This window comes from Pygocentrus nattereri, chromosome 6 (assembly GCF_015220715.1).
Source record: "Pygocentrus nattereri isolate fPygNat1 chromosome 6, fPygNat1.pri, whole genome shotgun sequence".
NCBI lineage: Eukaryota > Metazoa > Chordata > Actinopteri > Characiformes > Serrasalmidae > Pygocentrus > Pygocentrus nattereri.
In genome coordinates this window covers 11,743,794-11,771,639 of record NC_051216.1, presented here as the reverse complement: position 1 = coordinate 11,771,639, position 27,846 = coordinate 11,743,794, and the positions used below count along the sequence as shown (strand labels likewise).

The window sequence follows — 27,846 nt, the reverse complement described above, 5'->3', positions numbered from 1 at the left end:
TCACCCCTCCGCAACGACTACGACCGGGAGTTTCCAATCCCACCCGTATTCAGTCAGGACACGCCCACTCGTCTGTGATTGGCCAATGGCCCTCGCTTCCTTTCGGTTTGTCTAATCTTTCGATCTTTAATTCAGTCATTTCGTTTTAATCAATCAGTTCATTCGATTCAATCGATTCAATGCTTTTCTTTCCCCTTTCCGTCTTTCTCTCTGTCATGCTTTCTTTCTTTCTTTCTTTCTTTCTTTCTTTCTTTCTTTCTTTCATGCTTTCTATTCTTTCTTTCTTTCTTTCTTTCATGCTTTCTATTCTTTCTTTCTTTCTTTCTTTCTTTCTTTCTTTCTGTCATGTTTTCTTTTTATTTCTTGCTTTCTTTCTTGCTTTCTTTCTTTCTGCCATGCTTTCTTTTTCTTTTTTTCCTTCTTTCTTTCCTCCTTTCTGTCTTTCTTTCTGTCATGCTTTCTTTCTTTCTTTCTTTCTTTCATGCTTTCATTGATTCATCTCCTTCATTAATTAATTCCATTATCACATTTCTTTATTTCTTTCTTTCTTGCTTGCTTGCTTACTTTCTTTCTTTCTTTCATCCTTTCTTTCTTGCTTGCTTGCTTTCTTTCTTTATTTATTTTTTCTTTCACACTTTCACTGATTCATCTCTTTCTCTGATTCATGCCTTTATCAGTTCTTTCATTTTTTCTTTCATTCCTTCTTTGTTGGTTTCTTTCGTTCTCTTGGTTTTCTTTCTCTTTCTTTCTGTTTTTTCCCCTCTCTTCACCACTTCTCTGCATCTTAATAATCTCTCTCAATTTTAAATGTATCAATTCATTTATTCTTTCTTTCTTTCATTCATTCTTTCTTTCTTTCATTCATTATTTCTTCCTTTGGCTTGGTTTGGTTTCTTTTTTCATTAATAATAGTTTGACAACTGAATGAAATGAAAGTGTTATGAAGAATAATCTCAGACAAAAACAGAAAAAGGCCAACTGGTCAGAGGGAGTAACGTCAGAGACTGTCCATTTCTGTCCTGTGTTGCTTTACGAATAAGTGACGTCTTAATCACGTTATTTTTTTCAGATGAAAACATTCTGAGAAAATATGATGAGATCTGCACAGAACTGAGGCTCAGGGCTTCACACTGAGTCAGTCTGCTGAATGAGATATTTACCCTGTAAGGTACCTGCAACTGTGTATCCCTTTCAGGGTTTCATCAGTATCACAGCGTAGAAACACAAAGGAGTAACGTTTATCACAAGCAACAAAAGCTGAAAGGAACTGAACCTGTTCATTGGCTGAAGTCCATTCATGCCCTCGTCTGTATAGCTGGATAATCAGCAGGTGAAGTTTTTCAAGGAAACGATTTAGGGCTGTTCTCATGAACAAGGAAACGTTTTTTTCTGAGAGGGGAATTCCCCGTGAACGAAGATTATTCACTAATACTAACTGCAGACTTTTACAGCTTTTACAGTGGCTTTTACAACAACCACTTCCTTAGAGAGGGCTGAAGAAGTTCAAAGATTTCAGGAATGTTGTCCAGTTTCAACAACAGTCATTATATTATATTACATTATATTACACATGGGAGGTCTCACATTATACCACACGTACAGGTATAGCCTGTATTATAAGGGCATCGCCTTTGAAGAAAACATGAACTGCACACGGAGAAGAACATTCATTACTGTAATATTATTTATTAACTACAGTGTTGCACATTGAAATGTCACACATTTAGGTTGAACTGATTCACAAAAAAATTGCAGTAAAATTACAGTAAAAAGTAAATTAACTAGTTTTCTTCAGCATAAACAAATACTTTGAATGAATGGTTCTTTCAGTCACTGTATTTTTGAGGTGAATAAACTAGTTCAGTTACCGCATGAAGTTATGTTAGATTGACCTGACACACTGTTTTTTTACAGCGCTCACAGGTTCTGAGACAACATACACTGTCCAAAAAAAGGTACTGCGCAGGTTTTCCATTCCAGGTATAAACAATGCAAATATACCCTCAAAGGCACAACGACAGCCAGACTGGGTACCTTAAATATTTCTTTCTCAGGGGAAAGTGCGTATTTGCATTTTCATAACCTAAAGTTTTAAATAGGTCTGTGACGATGCTGCTACAGTAGATGGGCTCACCAGTCCTACTCAAAGTCCCCTTCAGTAGCAGTAATGCCAACCAATCAGCACTCAGTAGCGGTAATGCTAATCAATCAGCACTCAGTAGAAATAATGCCAACCAATCAGCTCTCAGTAGCAGTAATGCCAACCAGTCAGCGCTCAGTAGCAGTAATGCCAACCAATCAGTACGCCATAACAGTAATGAAACCAATCAGTATTCAGTAGCAGTAACGCCAACCAATCAGCTCTCAGTAGCAGTAACGCCAACCAGTCAGCACTCAGTAGCAGTAATTAAACCAATCAGTACTCAGTAGCACTAATGCTAACCAGTAATGCCAGCATCCTACAGCACAAACTGAATGAAATTTCTTAGCTTTTTTGGTGAAATACATACTTTAAAAGTACATATTTTAATTTAGCTTTTCAATATTGGCCGTTTAGCTCCATTCACCCCCATTCATCGAGGACTCGCTCTTGGGTGCCCTCTGGCGGTTCACAGTTGTGTTTTGATTTAAATCTTTTTGATAAGTTGTAAGAAACAGCTTTAGTTCATTTATTATAAAAGGAAAAAGCTCTTATACGTCTAAATTTGCTTTTGTGAATATGATATTTTGCTAGAAAAAATTAAAGATTCAATACATAATACATTCATATTAATTTTCATAATCATGAAAATAGAATATATTTGCAAGTGAACATATAATTCGCACTAATGCTGCACTCGTAAAACAACGGTTCTTCAGAGGTTCTTTAGTAAAGATTATTGTTCTACATAGAACCATGGACACAATCAAAGAACTATTTGCATGACTAAACGGTTCTTTGCATGTTGATATCGTTCTTCATATTGATGAAAAATGTGAAGTATATGGTTCTACATAGAAAGATTCTGAAATTGGTTCTATATAGTGCCAAAAAGGGTTCTACAATTGCTATAATGTCAAGCCTGTAACAACAGAAGAACCCATTTTCAAAAAGGTTCTATTTAGAACCATGTACAGCACATTCTCCATCCGTCTGAAGAACACTTTCACCATGCAAAGAAAAATGTAATCATGCAAATGTATCATTGAGTGCTCATGGCTCAATATAGAGCCATTATCTTTACTAAAGAACCCTTGAAGAACGTTTAAATGTTTTTAAAGTGCATTTTTATGAAGTTGAGCAGATCAGGGCAGAATTTCTCAGAGTGGCTGCAGAACCAAAATATGATAGACCTTCACGAAACGTACATTTGGTATCAATGTTGGTTTATAATTATAAAAAGTTAAACTTATTGGGGTCAAATCTGTAAATTAACATTCAAGGCACGTCTCTTGCTTTATTGGTTAAGAAACACTGCAAGGGCAAAGTTCATGCTTTCCTCCAAGATATATACTTAACAAACATATTTCAGTGTGAGACAGCATAAGGGCTTGTAACAGTGTTCCTCTGAAGCACGTTCCTGATTGCCCTGTTATTCTCACGAAGGCTGAGCGGCTTCTATGGGTGGTCGATTATTTATTGTAGTAAAGTTATGGAACACTCTGCCCCAGTCTATTCGGGATGCCACCTCTCTATCTTCATTTAAATCTCTGTTAAAGACTTGCTTGTTTCCACTGTGGGCGGCACGGTGGCGTGGTGGGTAGCGCTGTCGCCTCACAGCGAGGAGGCGCCTGGGTTCGATTCTCTCTGTGTGGAGTTTGCATGTTCTCCCCGTGTCTGCGTGGGTTTCCTCCGGGTTCTCCGGTTTCCTCCCACAGTCCAAAGACATGCAGTCAGGCCAATTGGACATGCTAAATTACCCCTAGGTGTGAGTGACTGTCTGTCTGCCCTGTGATGGACTGGTGACCTGTCCAGGGTGTATCCTGCCTTCTGCCCGGAGACTGCTGGGATAGGCTCCAGCTCCCCATGCAACCCTGACGGAGAAGCAGCTTAGAAAATGGATGGATGGATGTTTCCGCTGTGCATTCAATCTTCTGTTTATACTTGAATGTTTACCTGTATTGTCCTTTTGTTTAATGTGTTGATGTTTAATATGTTGATGTTCTTTGATTGTAAAGCGTCCTTCAGCATGGGAAAGGCACTATTTAAATAAAAGTGATGATGATTGTGATGATGATGATGATGATGATGATGAAAAGCATATTCATCCTGCATTCAAAGAACAAGCATCTGTATTTAAACCAATAGTAACCAGACCAGGTTGCTGGCCTCGCAGAAGCATGACAGCACTTGAAGGTCTGGTGTCAAACACTGTAGTGGTTGTTCACAGTCCCACACGTTTGCTCAGGATTCTGGGGTTTGCAAACTGCGCTACACCACCTACTGGTGCCGAGAATAAAAGCAATTCCGGCTGCTGCTCTGCTGTATTAGAGATGCAGTGTAGATAACTGTACGCAGGCCTGCCGTGCCAGAAACCACATAGACGGGTTTATTTCAAATGACCATGTGACCTGGTTGGAAGGAAATGTGTGATGATTTTGGCACAGAGAGGGTGCACAGTATTTTATATTAGCCTCGCAGCTTCAGTGCAAACTACTGAAATTTACAGCCATAAAATTTTGGTCAAATTATTACATTTTATTTTTATTTTCTAAGAGAAAATAAGTTACAGAGAACACGCCTCTTTATGGAGCCGCTAAGTTGACAGGGTGACTCGTTTTTTAATAAGGCCACAAAAGTAGTATATAGAGGCCACAACCTCCTTTATTGAGGCCACAAATTATTGTACTGAAGCCACAAGTTACTATATTAAGACCACAAATTACTATTTTGAGGCCACAAGTTACCATATTGATGCCCCAAATTATTATATTGAGGCCACAAATTAATATACCAAGGCCAACTATATTGAGGCCACAGGTTACAATATTAATGCCACAAATTGTTATATGGAGAACACAAATCACTATATTGAGGCCACAACTTATTATATTCAGACCAGAAATTACTGTTTTGAGGCCACAAGTTACCATATTGAGGCCCCAAATTACTATATTGAGAACACAAATCACTATACTGAAGCCACAAATCAATATATTGAGGCAATGTATTAATATACTGAGGGAACAAATTAATATACTAAAGTCACAAATGACTATATTGAGGTCATGAGTTACTATAATGAGGCCACAAATGAGTATATTGAGGCTATCCATTAATATATTAAAGCCACAAATTACTATATTGAGGCCACAAATTAATATACTGGGGTCTTGCATGAATATATTGACTGCACTAATTAATACTTTAAGGTCACAAGTTAATACATTAAGGCCACAAATTACTATATTGAGGCCACAAATTAATATATCAAGATCACAAATTACTATATTGAGGCCACAAGCTACGATATTAATGCAACAAATTGCTATATGGAGAACACAAATCACTATATTGAGGCCACAAATGAATATATTGAGGCAATGTATTAATATACTGAGGGAACAAATGAATATACTAAAGCCACAAATGACTATATTGAGGTAACGAGTTACTATACAGAGGCCACAGATTAGCATATTGAGGCTATGCATTAAAATATTAAGGCCACTAGTTTCTATATTGAGGTCATGCATTTATATATTAAGGCCACAAATTACTATATTGAGGCCACAGATTACTATATTGAGGCCACAAATTAATATACTGAGGCCATATATTCATATATTCAAGCCATAAATTAATATACCAAGGCTATAAATTACTATATTGAGGCCACAAGTTACAATATTAATGCAACAAATTGTTATATAGAGAACACAAATCACTACATTGAGTTTCCTTCAGAAATAACATTTCCAAAGTCTCTGGACTCACAATCAAAGAAATGCAAGCCTCCACAAACACCTTCAGTTATCAGGGATTGGAGCGACTACATTCTCTCTTACAGACCTCTGGACCTCTCAGTGAAGACCCCTCACTCCCGTTGGACAGTTTGTCAAGATGGGCCAGGGTGTAAACAAAGAGTTCCATTCTAAAATTCTGTATATCCATTTGGACTTATTTTGGGTATAAAGAATAGAAAAGCATTACAGTTGATGTATAAATGAAAATGCAGTTTTCTTTCTATATGATATGATATGAATATAATAATAAGAGCCACATGTTGTTGTTATTATTATAATAATTAGTAGTAGCAGTAGTAGCAGTACTAATATTACAAACAAGACAGGAATACAAATGAATATATTTGTAATAATATGTCTGAAGCAGTTCAGTAATAACAATCAGTGTTCACGCTCCAGTCCATACAGTCCACATATGGAATCTAAGCTGCAAACACAGCTCGTTTTTTGTGATCTCACGAAAAGAAACACATTGAAATCTGTCCAACTAGTCAGACTACAGCACTTAAGCCCCACCCACTCACACTGAAGTTATAAGGTGTGCTTCTTAAATCAAACAAAACATAGGACAGCCTTAAAAGCACTTAAGGACAGTCTTAAAGATGCTTAAGGACAGTCTTAAAGGTGCTTAAGGACAGTCTTAAAGGCACTTAAGGACAGTCTTAAAGGCACTTTAGGATAATCTTAAAGGCACTTAAGGACAGTCTTAAAGGCGCTTAAGGAGAGTCTTAAAGGCACTTAAGGACAGTCTTAAAGGCGCTTAAGGACAGTCTTAAAGGCGCTTAAGGACAGTCTTAAAGGCACTTAAGGACAGTCTGAAAGGCGCTTAAGGACAGTCTTAAAGGCACTTAAGGACAGTCTTAAAGGCACTTAAGGACAGTCTTAAAGGCGCTTAAGGACAGTCTTAAAGGCACTTAAGGACAGTCTTAAAGGCGCTTAAGGACAGTCTTAAAGGCACTTAAGGACAGTCTTAAAGGCACTTTAGGACAGTCTTAAAGGCACTTTAAGGACAGTCTTAAAGGGGCTTTAGGACAGTCTTAAAGGCGCTTTAGGACAGTCTTAAAGGCACTTAAGGACAGTCTTAAAGGCGCTTAAGGACAGTCTTAAAGGCACTTAAGAACAGTCTTAAAGGCGCTTTAGGACAGTCTTAAAGGCACTATAGGACAGTCTTAAGGGCACAGTGAAAAAAACAGCTTGTTTCATTCTAACCTCTTATTCTCCAGGGTATATTTTGGTTTGTCTGAAATCGAAATGTACGTGACCAAATCGTGAGACAAATCATTCAGTAACTGCATGAAATAAATGTACATTTTATATTATTTATTTATTGTAAAAGCTCCTCTCAAATTAACGGAACGTGTTTTATGATCACACATATTGCTATATGCTTACAGTTTACTGCTGAAAGCCAGAAATCTTACATGCTCTTTGTATTTATTTATTTATTTATTTAATTTTTTTTTTACAAAAGTCATTTTTACAGAGCAGATCACTGAAGAGACGCCTTTCAGTAGAAAAACAATTTTTGAAACTTCATTTATTATGAGGATTTTTTTTTTTTTTTTTGAAGAAAAAAGCTGTGATGTTATTGATTAAATGTTGATCAAATGTTATTGGACAGGCCTGCGTGTTGCTCTCCAGCCTCTAGGCGGCAGCAGCGTCTTCAGCGCAGCAGGAGAAGAAGAAGATCAACATGGTGGAGGAGAGTGGGATCCGCGTGGTTCGCTGCGGCGGCAATAAAATCAGCTTTAGAGCTCCGATCATCTCTAAAGACAGCAGGTATGAGCAGAGATATGATGAACCCTAAAGGCTTTTCTGGCCGGCCGGGTTTCTGGGTGAGGAACAGGAGCGTCCTGTTAGAATTTTCCCGTTCCACCTTAAATCGTGCAGAGGTTTCAGTTAAACTACTGCACCATTTAAGGTGGAACGGGAAAGTTATCATTTTTCTTACATTTCTAACAGCGTTTCCTTCTAAATCAGAGGCACAGCTTTACTCCACATGTTCGTTTAAGCAGTGAACGGTGCCAGAGCGAGTGTTCATGTGTTGATGGGCCGTCTAATCTTACTTGAATTGCAGACTTAAAGGGGAACTACACTGTCTTTTTAAAAAGAATCTGTATAATTTAGTGTTTGAGATGTGAACAAAGTCATTCAGAGTGTCTTGATGTGAAATGATTCATTATAGACAAACTTACAGGCTCAGAATTGTTTACAGTGGGGATGATAGGAACCAGGGGTGATAATGCCTACAACACAAGCAGAGCCGTTTTAGTTACTGTCCCAAACCACCAGTGAACCCACACGTGTCTTCTGAGTTATCATATGTGATGCTCATGATTCTAAATTAATCAGAAATCTGAAAAAAAAGTAAATGAAATATTTACCTAAGATCTCCCTCCACCATGAATGGGTTGAAAAGTTTATTAAAAATAAAATTTAGACCAAAACTTTGTCACAGAGCTACCATACAACAGTGTCTCCATATTCACATTTTGTGTAGTAACTTTCTGAGAGGGAGGCATTAAACTCTTAAGACGTCTGGTTCCTATCACCACCACTCTGAGCAATTCTGACTACAACACAGCATTTCACTTTAAACCACTCCGAATGGCTTTACCTCTCACCCATTCACTTGCGTAGAAAATTTGACACTCAACTCCCTCTTGATTTCAGGGGAAGCATACAGGCTACCAATACTATAGCAATAGCATTACTGAAACCTAGAAATGCCACAGAATTTATGCTGAGATTTCTGCAGCCAGGTGGAAAATGCTCATGTACGTAACGTGGCCTGATTGTCTTCAAAGTATTCCAGAAGTATTGAGCAGTTCTTTCACATCGCTGTCTGATTACTTGCGGTTAGACTGTTACACCTAACTCATTTCCCAGATGATGCTTATAGATGATGGATGGTATGTGCCAGCTCCCTCTCATATGTTTATTTATGTGCTCATATAGAATCGTTCAAACACTTTGAGCAAAATGAATGTTTCTTCAAACTGATTTGAAGCTTTGAAACCCGGATTCCACACAGCACCCAGTGTCATACAGGCTAACAGCCTATGGAATGTTTATATATGTATTTATTATGAACTGACAGCTGGCAGCCTCTTTTTTATTCACATTGTTCAAAGCTGATATGAAGAAAAAATGCAACTCTTATAGCTTTGATTTCAGCGCTTTGTCAGTTACACACACACACACACACAAGGCAGGTGTACAACCCCAATTTCAATGAAGTTGGGATGTTGTGTAAAACAAATAACAGAATACGATGATTTGCAAATCCTTTTCAACCTGTATTCAATTGAATACACTACAAAGACAAGATGTTTAATGTTCAAACGGATAAACTTTATTGTTTTTTGCAAATATTCACTCATTTTGAATTTGATGCCTGCAACACGTTTCAAAGAAGTTGGGACAGGGGCAACAAAAGACTGGGAAAGTTGAGGAATGCTCAAAAAACACCTGTTTGGAACATTCCACAGGTGAACAGGTTAATTGGAAATATTTTATTTATAATATATGCTGCCATCCAAGCAACGTCTTTTTCAGGAACGTCCTGCTTATTTCAGCAAGACGATGCCAAGCCACATTCTGCACGTGTTACAACAGCGTGGCTTCGTAGTAAGAGTGTGGGTACTAGACTGGCCTGCCTGCAGTCCAGACCTGTCTCCCATTGAAAATGTGTGGCGAATTATGAAGCATAAAATACGACAACAGAGACCCCGGACTGTTGAGCAACTGAAGTTGTACATCAAGCAAGAATGGGAAAGAATTCCACCTCCAAAGCTTCAACAATTAGTGTCCTCAGTTCCCAAACGCTTATTGAGTGTTGTTAAAAGGAAAGGTGATGTAACACAGTGGTAAACACGCCCCTGTCCCAACTTCTTTGGAACGTGTTGCAGGCATCAAATTCAAAATGAGTGAATATTTGCAAAAAACAATAAAGTTTATCCGTTTGAACATTAAACATCTTGTCTTTGTAGTGTATTGAATTGAATGTAGGTTGAAAAGGATTTGCTAATCATCGTATTCTGTTGTTATGTTTTACACAACGTCCCAACTTCATTGGAATTGGGGTTGTAATTAGAATTATTGTATGCAGAAGCTCAAATCCTTCTGATTGGAGTGAGCTGAGTGAGCTACACGTAATAATGCAGAATTTGTGCCCTTCAAAACTTCTACTTTGAGCACATGAGTCCCATGAGAATCAGAAAGTTTGAGACTGTCTACCTCACCTGTACCAGCGATTTCTGCATGTAAAGGGCAAAGATGGAAAAGACCTGTCAGTTTAGAATCAGACAGTGATTTTATATACGTATTATATGCACATGTATACATATACGTATATGTATGTATTGTTTGCTTGTTTGTTTGTAGGTTCCTGTTATGTGCTTCAGGGGATTTAGTCAAAGTGTTTAGCACCAGCACAGAGGAGTGCGTCCATGTGCTAGAGGGCCACACAGGCCAAGTCACCGGCGTTATCTTGAATCCTACCAACCACCTCCAGGTCTGTATTAATCTCATCTTGTTTTTAACCGAACAGCTTCAGTGTATTATAGAAGTGCTTGTGTATAGATGAATTGCACAAGATTTGCTGGAAGTTTTTTCCAACTCCAGACTGAGAGGCTTTCACTGAATTGCTGAGTTCAAAGTTCTGCCATCCCATCTGTACCATCAGAGCTTATAGGTCCCCAAAGTCATGACGTTAATTCTGTAGTAGGCGATGTTAGGAACAAGCAGAGTTCAGATTTCAGTGAGGAAATAAATGGAGTTTTTGGAAATTTTTGCCTTCTCGTCCTGTGGGGATACGTTTTGCCGCTGATTGGTAAACATTACACCTGTTCTGCAGCAATGGAAGTAAATTGGTACAAACAATTCCTACAGATATCCCAGCATTTGTCATTATTACTCTGTGTCTGCACAAATCACAAATCTGCCTAATCCCTCATACTGCACTGCAGGATGTAGTATATTGACATATAAGACAAAGTGTCAGTGAGGACAGTTTCAGGCACTTGGAAACTGGAGGAAACTCTGATGGAAGGAGGTATGACAGACCCAAAGCCCCAACAGATCACAAGACAAGTTTCTGAGGATCAACAGCTTGTCTCACAGGACATTTTACTTGTAATGCCTGAAGTAAGAAAGTCTTAGTTTGGAGCTGCAGGTTTGACCAGTCAAGGAGTAGTAAGAAGGCCATGATGGTCTGGGGCCCCTTTGCTGGATCCAAAGTCGGCAACTGGCACCCTGAACCAAAAAGGCTGCCCAATCATTTTTACAGCAAAATGCAGTTAAAAAAAAGTGGCTGCTTTGAGTCAAAAAAATTGGATAAAATTTAACCAGTAATTATTGATATTCATATATTGACTACTAATCAATCTTGTAATTCGGAGAATCCCGTGACCTTGATTTAAAAAAAAAACATACACAAGACAAAAACATATCATGTTGGGGGGCAGTCATGGGCTGGAGGTTAGGGTACTGGCCCTGTGACTGGAAGGTTGCTGGTTCAATCCCCAGTGCTGACAGTCCATGACTGAGGTGTCCTTGAGCAAGACACCTAACCCCCAACTGCTCCCCGGGCGCCGTGGATAGGGCTGCCCACCGCTCCGGGCAAGTGTGCTCACTGCCCCTAGTGTGTGTGTATTCACTAGTGTGTATGTGGTGTTTCACTTCACGGATGGGTTAAATGCGGAGGTGGAATTTCATCGTTTGTGGGATTAAAAAAGTATCACTAATGTTTGGAACATTCTTGTTTAACGCCACGCACGATAGTGGGGACCACTAGGTCCATTACGTGCTGTAGGTCTGCACTTTTTCTCTCCCCATTGATTGCATGCTAAATAAATGTGTATTTATGTGCATAAACCACAAATCAAAGTTGTTTACTTTCTCTTTTTTATTTTTCTTTAAGTTTTACTCAACATTTTCATTGTTTGGCTGATAAACTGAATTATGGTGGACCATAGTTGTTTTTTGTGGGCTGTGGCTTTCTATGTGTTTTTTGCTCTTTATTAGCAAAATGAATCCAAGAAAACGGTCACCTGACTTTGAAATCGCTTGCTGATGGTCACAGTGGTCATCAGTGCTGCTGTTAACTGACTTTTATTTAGTACATCATTATTAAGTGCTCGTAAAGCAGGACTCCTTTAAGATTAAGCTATAAACAGAAGGAAGCTGTAACCTTACTGCTTACTTTTTACTCTGCAGGTCTACTCTTGTTCAGCAGATGGCACTATTAGACTGTGGGACTTCATTGATGGCATCCTTATCAAGGTATAGTTAAAAAAAAATGTGTCAAAAGCTCAAATACATGTTTTTAGAACAATTTCTAATTTTCTGTTGGTTCTGTTTTTAGATATTTGTTTGTGGATGGCCGATATTCTCTATATATGTCTCAGAGAAACACGTTGGAATCGCTTTTATTACTATTCACATGGAAAGTAAGAAACATGGTGGTAAGTATTAGACTTAATCTGTCCTGATGTGATTGGCTTAGAGCAGTGGTCCTCAATCCTGCATGTTATACTGTTTTTTCCCTGGTCTAAAGTGCTGGAAAGACAGGATAAGTTATATATAAAGTTTTATGTATTCTAAAATTTTAACAATGGATATAATGTTAGACTGCACACAAGTAGAAAATGCTTTTTTAACATTTAATTTAATAATCATGTCATTCATCCCAACCATTGACAGAACTGAAGCCCTATTTGAGCTGGATTTGTTTTACCAGAGGGGCTCTGGTAATGTAATTTGACTGGTCGATTTGTACTGGATAAAGTAGTCATTATTTAAATGGTCGTGTAAACACCACACTGATTCCTTAGATCCGAGTAAGGTCTAGAAATCAGATAAAGAGAGCTGGATTTTAGCTCAGTAATCAGATTTCTCAATGCATGTGAACTCTTACTCTGATTTCTTTTGGATTTCTCGATCTGCACATGTGCGAAAATGGACGGTGGTACCAGAAATAAGCAAGTAGTGTTGCCAAGAGTTGGCAGCAAAACATTTTTGAAGCACTGTTGAAGCCAACTCCTGCTTCACAAAAGGAAGATTTGAAATTTAAAAGGAATTTAAATATTCATTTTCTAGAAGTGTTTTTTTAAACCTGCGGCGTGAAGTTTGAGTCTTACATTATGTTTACGTCACGCCGCCTTTTCTGAGTTTTTTTTGGCTGGTAGACCAAGAGTTTTCCCATTATCTGGTTACTCAAGTTCATGTAAACTCTTTGATTGGATTACTGACCAAATCTGATTTTCTGCAGTTATCAGGTTAATAAGTGCATGTAAATGCGCTCATTGCCATTCCCCTTATTGGACAATCAGCAATGTTGATTACAGTACATTTTTTAAATAATAAAGGAATAAATGTCCATTTTAACAATTATCCTTATCTCTTAATGGCCAAAAGACAGGGGTGTAATTGTCTGTTACTGGGATTTGTTATCACATTACCATTAGGTTATTACTATTTTGAAGAATTATGGAAGGCAGTTTTTTTTTCTGGAATTATTACATAGCAGATTTGTAAGAACTGTGGATGTTGTGCTAAAGTAAAATCAGCTGTTAAAATTTAGTAGTTATTACTCAAATTACACTGCCTCCTCAGGTAAAACTAACCCATCTCAAACTGGGCTCAGCACACCTGGTTCACTTCAGGATCAGTTTGTTAATTAGTTCATTAGTTGCATTAAGTGTGATGGGAGTAGAATGTGCATGGCAGTGGAACTCCAGGACCAGGGTTGAGAACCACTGCTGTAGAGCAAGATCAGTTCTCACATTCATCTTCCAGCCCTTTTGGTGTGTTATTAACAAGTGATTGCTGGTTTTTGTGACTTGTTGCTACATGATTTATGTTCAAGATATGTTTGTAGACACAAGTTTCAAAGTCTGTGTTTGTGTCTCCAGAGAACTTCCAGTTGGTGGCCTTACATCTTCCCAAAGTGCCGGAGCAAGAGGTCGAAGCAAGAGAGATGTCGGCTGTTTTGTGTAATATCAGCTCCAACCCTGGTTCCACAGCTATGGGCCGAGGGGTGAGTATTGTTAGGGCTGTTTTGGAGCACCTTGAGGTCTCCTGTATGGCCTCTGTTTAAGAGCTAGGCTTTAAGTGGGTGGAATTCATGAATAAACATGTTACGTAAATATTGTTCATAATGGGTTTGTTAATTTAGTGCTTGTTCAAAGAAAGCCAAGCAGGCTGTACAGTATTTGTCCATGTAATTGTTTGTAATTACAACTTAACCATTAGGGGCAACAACTCATCCTGTTATTTTTTTTGTCATATTGGAGCATTTCATCATGAAAAAAAAAAGTAAGGTAATTATGGAATGATAATGTCGTCTAGACCTAGGGACTCATCCTCTCTTTTCCGGAATAAGTGCAAACCTAATCTAGGGAGGAGTCAGAACATTCAAACATCCGTGAATATTAAATTAATATTAAATTAGCTTTTCAAATATGTAGATTGGCTTCTCTAAAAAAAATTTCATATTCAAGAGCCATGAGATGTCTGAACTCTGTACTTCAGCAGAGGGCAGCCTATACTCTGCTTCTTCCATTTTAGACGGTTTCTGATGTGTTTAGTACAAAGAAGGAAGCACATAAAGACCACTGCAGTGTGCTCACTGCCCCCTAGTGTGTGTGCATTCACTTGTGTGTGTAAGCGGTGTTTCACTGCACGGCTGGATTAAAATGCGGAGGTGAAACTTCCTATAGTGGGATTAATAAGGGGCACTTAACTATATATATATTTTGATATTTTTTGCAGGGTGAATATGTTGCCAGTGTTATGGGTCGCCAGCTCACTGTGTATTTCTTCAAGAAGCTGAAGACATACCGGTAAATCGCACACTAACAGTGATGCAGCTGTTCTTTTAATAGAGCCTGTGAGCTCAAGGGCGTGCTAGGACATGCCCAGTCACTGTTTACCTGCCTCTGTCAGGGGGCCCATGTTTTCCTCTTTGACTCTTCCACAGTTTCCAATTACGAAGTGCACGGGGGAGTGGCAGAGTCCACTATCTAATTCTCGTTTATTTTTAATGAAGGTTTTCCTTGAAGGCCACTGATAAGAAAGGTGCCAAAAATGCCTTCACCTGTGTAGCTTGTCACCCTAAGGATGACTGCATCGCTACTGGGCATGAAGACGGCAAGATCCGTCTGTGGTGAGTGAGTGGGCTGGGTGTCAGATGTGAATCACTCAAATTAAGTTACTCATTTTTTATAACAAGTTATTTGCTCTGTTTTTCTGTTCATCAAATACTATCCTAACAAGAAAAAAATGCTTTGTAAGGCATGTGAGCCATTCTAAGCACCTGCCTAGGAGAAAAAAACTGTCTTTTTCTCATGAACAGGAGAAACTTCAATCAGAAAAAAGAGTACACATATTCCACTCAACACTGGCACCATGATGCTGTAGGCACCTTATGTTTTACCACAGAAGGTACAGTAACTTACTGACCAGCGCAATCTAGCTTTCACACATCTTGGGAGGATATTTTTTTTGTTGGTGGATTTCTTTCAGAATCTGGCTTTTAAGCAACTCCTGTCCTCCTCTGCTACCTGGTCCTTCTATACAGGCATGCACCTGCTGAGTGGTGGCGTGGAGTCTGTGCTCGTCCAATGGCATTGCGAAGAAGTGAACAAGAAGGATTTCCTTCCTCGTCTGGGTGGAGCCATCTCTCATATCTGTGTGTCTCCAGATGGACAGATGTACAGCACAAGCCACTTGGACAACAGTAAGAGCTTCAACACATCAGCCAGCTCAATAGACCGAAGCGTTTACCAATATGATAACGTAATTAACACATCAATGTGGTGAAATTAGTTGAAGTTCTAAAGGCATCGATTCATTATGCATAGTCATAACTAGCCTTGAACCGAGAATTGATCCTTACAAACATAGATTTTATGTTGGTGGTGTGTCAAGGTATATGGACACCCGGGGGCAGTCATGGGCTGGAGGTTAGGGAACCAGCCTCGTGACCGGAAGTTCGCCGGTTCAATCCCCAGAGCCGACAGCACATGACTGAGGTGTCCTTGAGCAAGACACCTAACCCCCATCTGCTCCCCGGGCGCTGCGGATTGGGCTCCCCAGGCAAGTGTGCTCACTGCCCCCTAGTGTATGTGCGCTCACTAGAGTGTATGTGGTGTTTCACTTCACGGATGGGTTAAATGCAGAGGTGAAATTTCCCTGTTGTGGGACTAAATTTTTTGGAAAAGCAAGCTTTTATTTTGACCACTACATGAGTGCAATTCAGGTCATGAGAGGTAAAGTGCGAGAGACTGAAGGAGGCAGAGTGAGAGAAAGTGGAGTGGAGGTGCCAGCAGGAGAATAAGCAGCACTTGCCCTACTACTAACTAGTACAAGAAACTAGCACAGTTGGCCTGGCTGAATTTTCTATCTCTTCATTCGAAAGAATGCCAGGTTGCAGCTGCGCTAGTAATTTATCTAATATTTACGAACGAATGAGAACCGAGAAGCGTTTTAACAAGAAATCGCACAAGGAGAGACTCATAGCTTGTGGTTTGCAGCCAGTAAGCCTTAAACATTACTGAAATACGGTCTGAAGAAATGGCTCTTTATATTAGAAAAGTGTGTTTGGCCGTTTCTGTGGATGATATTTAAGTAAAAGGTGATATTTGTGTCTACTGCTGTCAAGCGTGAAACTTCAGTTCTGCAGGAGCAAAATGGACCAAAATACTTTTATAGCACTCGCAGAGATGCCAGGTTAAAACTGAGAGAAGTAAATTTCTGTTGCATTTACATTATTCACAGCATCGTAACTTTTTGGGAATTTGGGTGTGTGTGTGTGTATGTATGTGTGTGTGTGTATGTATATATATATGTGTGTGTGTGTATATATATATATATATATATATATATATATATATATATATATATATATATATATAGAGAGAGAGAGAGAGAGAGAGAGAGAGAGAGAGCAGTCGTGGGCTGGAGGTTAGGGATCCAGCCTTGTGACCGGAAGGTCGCCGGTTCAATCCCCAGAGCCGACAGCACATGACTGAGGTGTCCTTGAGCAAGACACCTAACCCCCAACTGAACTGCTCCCCGGGCGCTGCGGATTGGGGTACCCACCGCTCTGGGCAAGTGTGCTCACTGCACCCTAGTGTCTGTGTGCTCACTAGAGTGTATGTGGTGTTTCACTTCACGGATGGGTTAAATGCGGAGGTGAAATTTCCCCGTTGTGGGACTAATAAGGGTCTCTTAATCTTAAAGAAGACAAAGACTTTGACGGCTTAGTCTTGTGAACTAAAACTGTGTTTGTAATAGCTGAGTGCAGTCAATTATGTTTTATGCATATAATTTATAACATGTTATTTTCATGTAATATATTCATACTTTGGGTTCAGTGTCATGCCCCTACCTCAACGCTATTATTGTATATCATGATAACAATTGTGCCATGAAAAATTGAGTTGTCCCTCTCTTCTAATCCTTGACAGAGATCAACATCATTCACTGCAGCCTGAAACTGTCGGCGGTGATTCAGGGCCTGGTCAAAGGTGTGTAGTAACAGCCTTTTTTTACTTCCCTGTGACTCAGCTAAATGATTCCCTGCCTGTAACTTTAGCTCTTCTCCTCTGTTTCTCTTTCAGGAAACATTTGGACGGATCTGATGATTGACCCACGCACCAGGGCTCTGGTGATGAATGGAAGGCCAGGACACCTTCAGTTCTACTCTCTACAGCAGGACAAACAGCTTTACAGTGTAAGCATGAAACAGCAAACACAAGGGTCAGGTTGCCTTGACTCCATGGCTACAGTAACGCTGTGTTGTGATTCGGCGCAAATTTCTTTGTATCGTCAGCTGTAATCAGTCCTTCGCTCCTCTGCAATAACATTGTGCTCAAGAATTCATAACAACCAGTTTAGTTTTTTTGCATTAACTTTATATTTGTCGTATTTAAATAATCTGCCATAGTCGTGTCTTGTTTCAGGAAGTTGTCAAGTTCGTTAAGAGTTCACTTGCTTTTTTTTTTATCTAAAAGTGCGTCAGCTGATGGCAAGCAAATGCCTGAAGTTATGAAAGCCCAAGAAACATTTAATGAGAGAATCTTTGGTTCATCTAAGTACTTAGAGAATGTGACTGAAACAAAAATTTTCACATTGCATCACCGTGTGCTTCTCTGAGCACATTTTGGATGTCCCCAGTACTTACAGAACGTCAGCTGCATCTTTCATTACAGCATGATTAGTCCTGCTTAATTTGACTTATTGCAGCACAGTATGTGAAACATTTCAGAAAAATGTGTTCATTGTTTTCGTTATGTTTTTAGAGGAACCCCATCATTGAAAACTGACATTTCCTCACATATCTGACACAAAGGAGTTTGGAGTGGTATGAAAGCATTTCATTTCAGAACGTACCACTCGCTCCCTCGTCCTCACAGCCCATCCATGGAAACTAAGCTGAAACAAGAGCCTAATATGAATTGTTTTAGTAAAGTCATAAAAAAGATGCATTCACATATATCTGCCTTCTCAGCCTTCAGTAGTTTAGCTTTGTCCGTTCATGCTGAAGTTTTCAGGAGCGCTTCAGGCTGGACTTCTTCTTCTTCTTTCGGCTGCTCCCTTTAGGGGTCGCCACAGCGGATCATCTGCCTCCATCTTGCCCTATCCACTGCCTCCTCTACTTTCACACCAACCATCTCCATGTCCACCTTCACTACATCCATAAACCTTCTCTGAGGTCTACCTCTTCTCCTTCTACCCGGCAGCTCCATCTCCAACATTCTTTGCCCAATATATCCACTATTCCTCCTCAACACATGTCCAAACCATCTGAACCTGGCCTCTCTGGCTTTATCTCCAAACTGCTCCACCTTCACTGTCCCTCTGATCTGCTCATTTCGAATCTTGTCCATCCTTGTCACTCCCAACAAAAATATCAGCATCTTCATCTCTGCCACCTCCAGCTCAGCCTCCTGTCTTTTAGACAGAGCCACAGTCTCCAAACCATACATCATAGCAGGACGCACTACTGTCTTGTAAACCTTCCCTTTCACTCTTGCTGCTATCCTTCTGTCACACATCAGCCCTGACACCCGTCTCCACCCACTCCATCCTGCCTGCACCCTCTTCCTCACCTCTTTTTTGCACTGTCCATTGCTCTGGATGGTTGACCCAAGATATTTGAAGTCATCCACCTTTACGACCTCTACTCCTTGCATCTTCACCTTTCCACCTGCCTCCCTCTCATTCACACACATGTATTCTGTCTTATCTCTACTGACCTTCGTTCCTCTCCTCTCCAGTGCAAACCTCCACCTCTCCAGATTCTCTTCCACCTGCTCTCTACTCTCACCACAGATTACAATGTCATCTGCAAACATCATGGTCCATGGAGCCTCCTGCCTGACCTCATCTGTCAACCTGTCCATCACCATTGCAAACAAGAAGGGGCTCAAAGCTGATCCCTGATGTAACCCTACCTTCACCTTGAAACCATTTGTCACTCCAACTGCACACCTCACCACTGTCTCACTATCCTCATACAAGTCCTGCACCACCCTAACATACTTTTCAGCTACACCTGACTTCCTCATACAGTACCACAGTTCCTCTCTTGGCACCCTATCATATGCCTTCTCTAGATCCACAAAGACACAATGCAGCTTCTTCTGACCTTCTCTGTACTTCTCTACCAACACTCAATGCAAAAATTGCATCTGTGGTACTCTTTCTGGGCATGAAACCAAACTGCTGATCACTGATCTGGACCTCTCGCCTTAGCCTTGCTTCAACAACTCTTTCCCATACCTTCATGGTGTGGCTCATCAACTTTATACCTCTGTAGTTACTGCAGCTCTGCACATCACCCTTGTTCTTAAGAATGGGGACCAGTACACTGCTTCTCCACTCATCAGGCATCCTCTCACTCTCCAGGATTTTGTTAAACAACCTGGTTAAAAATCCACTGCCTTCTCTCCTAAACATCTCCATACCTCCACAGGTATGTCATCTGGACCAACTGCCTTTCCATTCTTCATCCTTTTTAAAGCTGCCCTCACTTCCACCTTACTAATTCTCTGCACTTCCTGATCCACTATCTCTCCCCCCGTTGTCCTCCTCTCTCTCTCGTTTTCCTCATTCATTAGTTCTTCAAAATACTCCTTCCATCTACTCAACACTCTCTGTTCACTCACTAGTACATTTCCCTCTCTATCCTTTATCAGCCTAACCTGCTGTACATCTCTCTGTTTAGCCAAATGATACAAGTCCCTTACTCCTTCTTTACTGTCCAGCCTCTCATACAGCTCGTCATAGGCCTGAGCCTTTGCCTTTGCCACCATTCTTTTCGCTATGCGACTAGCCTCACAGTACTCCTGCCTACTTCCTTCATCTCTCTGATTATCCCACTTTTCTTAGCTGCCTTCTTCTTCTGAATACTCTCCTGGACTTCCTCATTCCACCACCAACTTTCCATGTCTTCTTTCCTCTGACCAGACGAAACACCCAACACATTTTTGCCAGTTTCTCTCACCACCTTAGCTATAGTTTCCCAGTCCTCAGGTAGCTCCTCACTGCCCCCAAGGGCCTGTTGCAATTTTTCCCTGAACTGCCTGCAACCATCCTCCTCCTTCAGCTTCCACCATCTAATCTTTGGCTCTGTCTTCACTTTCTTATTCTTCTTTGTTTCTAATCTCATTCTACAGACAACCACCCTCTGCTGCCTTGCTACACTTTCCCCTGGCACCACTTTACAATCTCCAATCTCCTTTAGGTCGCATCTCCTGCTAAGGATATAATCCACCTGTGTGCACCACCCTCCACTCTTGTATGTCACCCTGTGTTCTTCCCTCTTCTGAAAATACGTGTTCACCACAGCCATTTCCATTCTCTTTGCAAAATCTACAACCATCTGACCTTCCGCATTTCTGTCTTTCACACCATACATACTCAGCACCTCTTCATCCCCTACGTTCCCTTCACCAACATGTCCATTGAAGTCTGCACCAATCACTAATCTCTCCTCTCTAGGGACACCATCTACCACTTCATCCATCTTACTCCAAAATTCCTCTTTCTCCTCTAACTGACAACCAACCTGTGGTGCATTTGAACTGACCACATTCAAGATTACACCATCAACCTCCAACTTCAGGCTCATGATCCTGTCTGACACTCTCTTTACATCCAGAACACTTTTCACAAGCTGTTCCTTTAGGATTATCCCTACTCCATTCCTCTTCCTCTCTACACCATGATAGAACGCTTCAGGCTGGACTTTTTAAAATTTCTTTTATTTATTTAAGCACATACAGTGCAGCTAGTCGTTACAGAGTTCATTCACATATATAAGTCTTAAAGGTACAGTGAAGAAAAACACTGTATATTAAGAGAGAAAATGATCTTGCAAAAATTGACTCCTTTCACACAAACTCACAAATAATGTTGTAAGTTGACATCAGGGGAGCAAATGAAAATACGAGGGAAATATAGGATCTGGACCATTCAAATATAGACCGTAGACCTTTTTCTAGAACTTATCAAACCACTGATAAACATCGTGACACGTCAAGCATCAAGAAAATATGCTGAAAGATCTTGATTTAATACTTTTGCTTAAGAATTCATTAAAACCAGTTCAGAGTTTTTTCTGCATCGGTTTTATATCCGGTCGTATTTAAATAATCTGGCATAGTTGTGTCTTGTTTCAGGAAGTCGTCAAGTTCATTAAGAGTTCACTTTTTGGGGGGGTTCAGCTGATAGCAAGCACATGCCTGAAGATGATTGAAAAAAAAAACTGTTCAGTTATGAAAGCCTAAGAAACTTTTAATGAGAGAATCTTTGGTTCATCTAAGTACTTAGTTTAGAGAACTGGACTGAAACAAAAATTTTCACATTGCATCACCGTGTGCTTCTCTGAGCACATTTTGGATGTCCCCAGTACTTACAGAACGTCAGCTGCATCTTTCATTACAGCATGATTAGTCCTGCTTAATTTGACTTATTGCAGCACAGTATGTGAAACATTTCAGAAAAATGTGTTCATTGTTTTCGTTATGTTTTTAGAGGAACCCCATCATTGAAAACTGACATTTCCTCACATATCTGACACAAAGGAGTTTGGAGTGGTATGAAACCATTTCATTTCAGAACGTACCACTCGCTCCCTCGTCCTCACAGCCCATCCATGGAAACTAAGCTGAAACAAGAGCCTAATATGAATTGTTTTAGTAAAGTCATAAAAAAGATGCATTCACATATATCTGCCTTCTCAGCCTTCAGTAGTTTAGCTTTGTCCGTTCATGCTGAAGTTTTCAGGAGCGCTTCAGGCTGGACTTCTTCTTCTTCTTTCGGCTGCTCCCTTTAGGGGTCGCCACAGCGGATCATCTGCCTCCATCTTGCCCTATCCACTGCCTCCTCTACTTTCACACCAACCATCTCCATGTCCACCTTCACTACATCCATAAACCTTCTCTGAGGTCTACCTCTTCTCCTTCTACCCGGCAGCTCCATCTCCAACATTCTTTGCCCAATATATCCACTATTCCTCCTCAACACATGTCCAAACCATCTGAACCTGGCCTCTCTGGCTTTATCTCCAAACTGCTCCACCTTCACTGTCCCTCTGATCTGCTCATTTCGAATCTTGTCCATCCTTGTCACTCCCAACAAAAATATCAGCATCTTCATCTCTGCCACCTCCAGCTCAGCCTCCTGTCTTTTAGACAGAGCCACAGTCTCCAAACCATACATCATAGCAGGACGCACTACTGTCTTGTAAACCTTCCCTTTCACTCTTGCTGCTATCCTTCTGTCACACATCAGCCCTGACACCCGTCTCCACCCACTCCATCCTGCCTGCACCCTCTTCCTCACCTCTTTTTTGCACTGTCCATTGCTCTGGATGGTTGACCCAAGATATTTGAAGTCATCCACCTTTACGACCTCTACTCCTTGCATCTTCACCTTTCCACCTGCCTCCCTCTCATTCACACACATGTATTCTGTCTTATCTCTACTGACCTTCGTTCCTCTCCTCTCCAGTGCAAACCTCCACCTCTCCAGATTCTCTTCCACCTGCTCTCTACTCTCACCACAGATTACAATGTCATCTGCAAACATCATGGTCCATGGAGCCTCCTGCCTGACCTCATCTGTCAACCTGTCCATCACCATTGCAAACAAGAAGGGGCTCAAAGCTGATCCCTGATGTAACCCTACCTTCACCTTGAAACCATTTGTCACTCCAACTGCACACCTCACCACTGTCTCACTATCCTCATACAAGTCCTGCACCACCCTAACATACTTTTCAGCTACACCTGACTTCCTCATACAGTACCACAGTTCCTCTCTTGGCACCCTATCATATGCCTTCTCTAGATCCACAAAGACACAATGCAGCTTCTTCTGACCTTCTCTGTACTTCTCTACCAACACTCAATGCAAAAATTGCATCTGTGGTACTCTTTCTGGGCATGAAACCAAACTGCTGATCACTGATCTGGACCTCTCGCCTTAGCCTTGCTTCAACAACTCTTTCCCATACCTTCATGGTGTGGCTCATCAACTTTATACCTCTGTAGTTACTGCAGCTCTGCACATCACCCTTGTTCTTAAGAATGGGGACCAGTACACTGCTTCTCCACTCATCAGGCATCCTCTCACTCTCCAGGATTTTGTTAAACAACCTGGTTAAAAATCCACTGCCTTCTCTCCTAAACATCTCCATACCTCCACAGGTATGTCATCTGGACCAACTGCCTTTCCATTCTTCATCCTTTTTAAAGCTGCCCTCACTTCCACCTTACTAATTCTCTGCACTTCCTGATCCACTATCTCTCCCCCCGTTGTCCTCCTCTCTCTCTCGTTTTCCTCATTCATTAGTTCTTCAAAATACTCCTTCCATCTACTCAACACTCTCTGTTCACTCACTAGTACATTTCCCTCTCTATCCTTTATCAGCCTAACCTGCTGTACATCTCTCTGTTTAGCCAAATGATACAAGTCCCTTACTCCTTCTTTACTGTCCAGCCTCTCATACAGCTCGTCATAGGCCTGAGCCTTTGCCTTTGCCACCATTCTTTTCGCTATGCGACTAGCCTCACAGTACTCCTGCCTACTTCCTTCATCTCTCTGATTATCCCACTTTTCTTAGCTGCCTTCTTCTTCTGAATACTCTCCTGGACTTCCTCATTCCACCACCAACTTTCCATGTCTTCTTTCCTCTGACCAGACGAAACACCCAACACATTTTTGCCAGTTTCTCTCACCACCTTAGCTATAGTTTCCCAGTCCTCAGGTAGCTCCTCACTGCCCCAAGGGCCTGTTGCAATTTTTCCCTGAACTGCCTGCAACCATCCTCCTCCTTCAGCTTCCACCATCTAATCTTTGGCTCTGTCTTCACTTTCTTATTCTTCTTTGTTTCTAATCTCATTCTACAGACAACCACCCTCTGCTGCCTTGCTACACTTTCCCCTGGCACCACTTTACAATCTCCAATCTCCTTTAGGTCGCATCTCCTGCTAAGGATATAATCCACCTGTGTGCACCACCCTCCACTCTTGTATGTCACCCTGTGTTCTTCCCTCTTCTGAAAATACGTGTTCACCACAGCCATTTCCATTCTCTTTGCAAAATCTACAACCATCTGACCTTCCGCATTTCTGTCTTTCACACCATACATACCCAGCACCTCTTCATCCCCTCTGTTCCCTTCACCAACATGTCCATTGAAGTCTGCACCAATCACTAATCTCTCCTCTCTAGGGACACCATCTACCACTTCATCCATCTTACTCCAAAATTCCTCTTTCTCCTCTAACTGACAACCAACCTGTGGTGCATTTGAACTGACCACATTCAAGATTACACCATCAACCTCCAACTTCAGGCTCATGATCCTGTCTGACACTCTCTTTACATCCAGAACACTTTTCCCAAGCTGTTCCTTTAGGATTATCCCTACTCCATTCCTCTTCCTCTCTACACCATGATAGAACGCTTCAGGCTGGACTTTTTAAAATTTCTTTTATTTATTTAAGCACATACAGTGCAGCTAGTCGTTACAGTTCATTCACATATATAAGTCTTAAAGGTACAGTGAAGAAAAACACTGTATATTAAGAGAGAAAATGATCTTGCAAAAATTGACTCCTTTCACACAAACTCACAAATAATGTTGTAAGTTGACATCAGGGGAGCAAATGAAAATACGAGGGAAATATAGGATCTGGACCATTCAAATATAGACCGTAGACCTTTTTCTAGAACTTATCAAACCACTGATAAACATCGTGACACGTCAAGCATCAAGAAAATATGCTGAAAGATCTTGATTTAATACTTTTGCTTAAGAATTCATTAAAACCAGTTCAGAGTTTTTCTGCATCGGTTTTATATCCGGTCGTATTTAAATAATCTGGCATAGTTGTGTCTTGTTTCAGGAAGTCGTCAAGTTCATTAAGAGTTCACTTTTTGGGGGGGTTCAGCTGATAGCAAGCACATGCCTGAAGATGATTGAAAAAAAAAACTGTTCAGTTATGAAAGCCTAAGAAACTTTTAATGAGAGAATCTTTGGTTCATCTAAGTACTTAGTTTAGAGAACTGGACTGAAACAAAAATTTTCACATTGCATCACCGTGTGCTTCTCTGAGCACATTTTGGATGTCCCCAGTACTTACAGAACGTCAGCTGCATCTTTCATTACAGCATGATTAGTCCTGCTTAATTTGACTTATTGCAGCACAGTATGTGAAACATTTCAGAAAAATGTGTTCATTGTTTTCGTTATGTTTTTAGAGGAACCCCATCATTGAAAACTGACATTTCCTCAAATATCTGACACAAAGGAGTTTGGAGTGGTATGAAAGCATTTCATTTCAGAACGTACCACTCGCTCCCTCGTCCTCACAGCCCATCCATGGAAACTAAGCTGAAACAAGAGCCTAATATGAATTGTTTTAGCAAAGTCATAAAGATGAATTCACATACACTCACCGGCCACTTTATTAGGTACTAATAATAAAGGTTGGACCTCCTTGCTAGTAAAAGGTTGGACCCCCTTTTGCCTTCAGAACTGCTTTAATTCTTTGTGGCAGACTTTCAATAAGGTGGAAACGTTCCTCAGAGATTTTGGTTGGTTATTTGAGTTCCTGTTGCCTTTCTATCATCTCAAACCAGTCTGCCCATTCTCCTCTGACCTCTCACATCAACAAGGCATTTTCATCCACACAACTGACCGCTCACTGGATATTTTCTCTTTTTTGGACCGTTCTCTGTAAACCCTAGTGATGGCTGTGTATGAAAATCCCAGTAGATCAGCAGTTTCTGAAATACTCAGACCAGCCCGTCTGGCACCAACAACCACGCCACGTTCAAAGTCACTTAAATCCCCTTTCTTCCCCGTTCTGATGCTCAGTCTGCACTTCAGCAAGTTGTCTTATAGTGTATATACAGTGGTTAGCTTTCAGCAGTCGGGCTGTGTCTGTTTATATGCATGGATGTCCCTGTGAACTCTAACAGCTCTCCACCTGCATCTTAAGAGGTCTCTTTTCCCACCACAAATAAATGGTCTCCATCTTCGTTCACAGCTGTGGTTGTTATTCATGTACTGACTAGCGTTTTGGTGTCATGCTCAAAGGTTTTGATAGTGTTTTGATGCCATATATTTGGTAGAGAAATAAAGTGTTTTATTTTTATAAACGTATTTAAGGCACAAGGTTATTCAAAGGATTCAGGAGGATTTTAGTCTAAAGCCTACATTGATTAAAACTCAACGTGTTTAACTCTGACTTTGAACTACTTTAGTACACTGATTCATGGCTGATTCAAAGTCTTTAACATCACTGGACACGTCACCCAACATGAGCATTTTAATTCGGTATTGATAAGAACATCTGCTAAAAACTGAAATGTAGTGTTTGCAGACGCATCTGTAGTTATATTTAGTCGACAGTCTGTCTCTCAAGTTCTCTGAAAGCCTGACTGTTATGAAGAAGCTACTGATGCTGCTGATTCAGTGCTGGATGTGCGAGCGATATACTGTATATTTAATGAAGCAGAAAAAAACAGCAAGAGAGCGAATAAGTGACATTATTTGTAATTAAAATAATGCTGTGGTCACTTTGTACTGTTACTGGTCACTGGTTTTGTAACGTTAGGCAGATGAGCCAGTGAACTACACATATAAAATATCTATCTGTAGTGTTGATCTGAGTTCATTTTAACAGCTTTTGCACATTAAACGTTAACATGCGTGACATGATATTATTGCTCAAACACTGAAGTAATTAGACATTGTTATGTCAGTTTACTTACACAGGAAAACAGTAATTCTGTTTTCTGATGGATGTTCTCACATTAAACTGTCAGCACCCATGATATATTTTAATTTTCCCAGTCATTAAAATAACAGCATGGTCATACAGTGACATCACGTGAGACAGAGGAATAGTGTGGTGTGCTTGTAATGGCTGGGAATCAAACCCCAGTCTGCCAAGTGGAGGTAAATGCTATTATTCACCGTGTTATGTCTACTGTATATCTAGGAGGAATTTATCCCTAATATATAATATAATGTTTAATGACGTCTGAGCCCATTTGAAAAGGTTTTTTTTAAACCGATTCAAATCTAATTTTTAAAACCTGAAAGCTTTAGAGTATTTAAATGTATTCATGTTTTCCCCCTGCAGCTGGACATTGTGCAGCAGGAGTACATCAATCAGGAAGGACTGGACCAGTTTGAGGTGATGAGGGCAGCGTTCAGTGTCGGAGGCACTTGGCTGGCTACGGTAGAGGAGAGGGGACGCTGCACATCAGATCTGGAGTCTTCTCTTAAACTTTGGGTCTACAATGAGAAAGCTCAAAGGTACACCGGTTATGAAATGCTTATTTGAAATGATTTGCACCCTGTTTATT

At 40.5% G+C, this 27,846-nt stretch overlaps 1 protein-coding gene across 1 annotated transcript in view; it reads left to right on the top strand.

Annotated features, from left to right (window-relative positions):
- The first annotated feature begins 7,628 nt into the window (after positions 1 to 7,628).
- wdr75 (WD repeat domain 75) overlaps positions 7,629 to 27,846 on the top strand; it is a 33,816-nt gene continuing 13,598 nt past the window's right edge. Inside the window, exons 1-12 of the mRNA XM_017713503.2 lie at positions 7,629 to 7,725; positions 10,333 to 10,462; positions 12,166 to 12,231; positions 12,314 to 12,413; positions 13,863 to 13,987; positions 14,722 to 14,792; positions 14,999 to 15,115; positions 15,305 to 15,393; positions 15,530 to 15,688; positions 17,421 to 17,480; positions 17,574 to 17,686; positions 27,621 to 27,796. Coding sequence (XP_017568992.1) covers positions 7,640 to 7,725; positions 10,333 to 10,462; positions 12,166 to 12,231; positions 12,314 to 12,413; positions 13,863 to 13,987; positions 14,722 to 14,792; positions 14,999 to 15,115; positions 15,305 to 15,393; positions 15,530 to 15,688; positions 17,421 to 17,480; positions 17,574 to 17,686; positions 27,621 to 27,796 — 1,292 coding nt within the window. The 5' untranslated portion in view covers positions 7,629 to 7,639. The remainder of the gene's footprint in view (positions 7,726 to 10,332; positions 10,463 to 12,165; positions 12,232 to 12,313; positions 12,414 to 13,862; positions 13,988 to 14,721; positions 14,793 to 14,998; positions 15,116 to 15,304; positions 15,394 to 15,529; positions 15,689 to 17,420; positions 17,481 to 17,573; positions 17,687 to 27,620; positions 27,797 to 27,846) is intronic.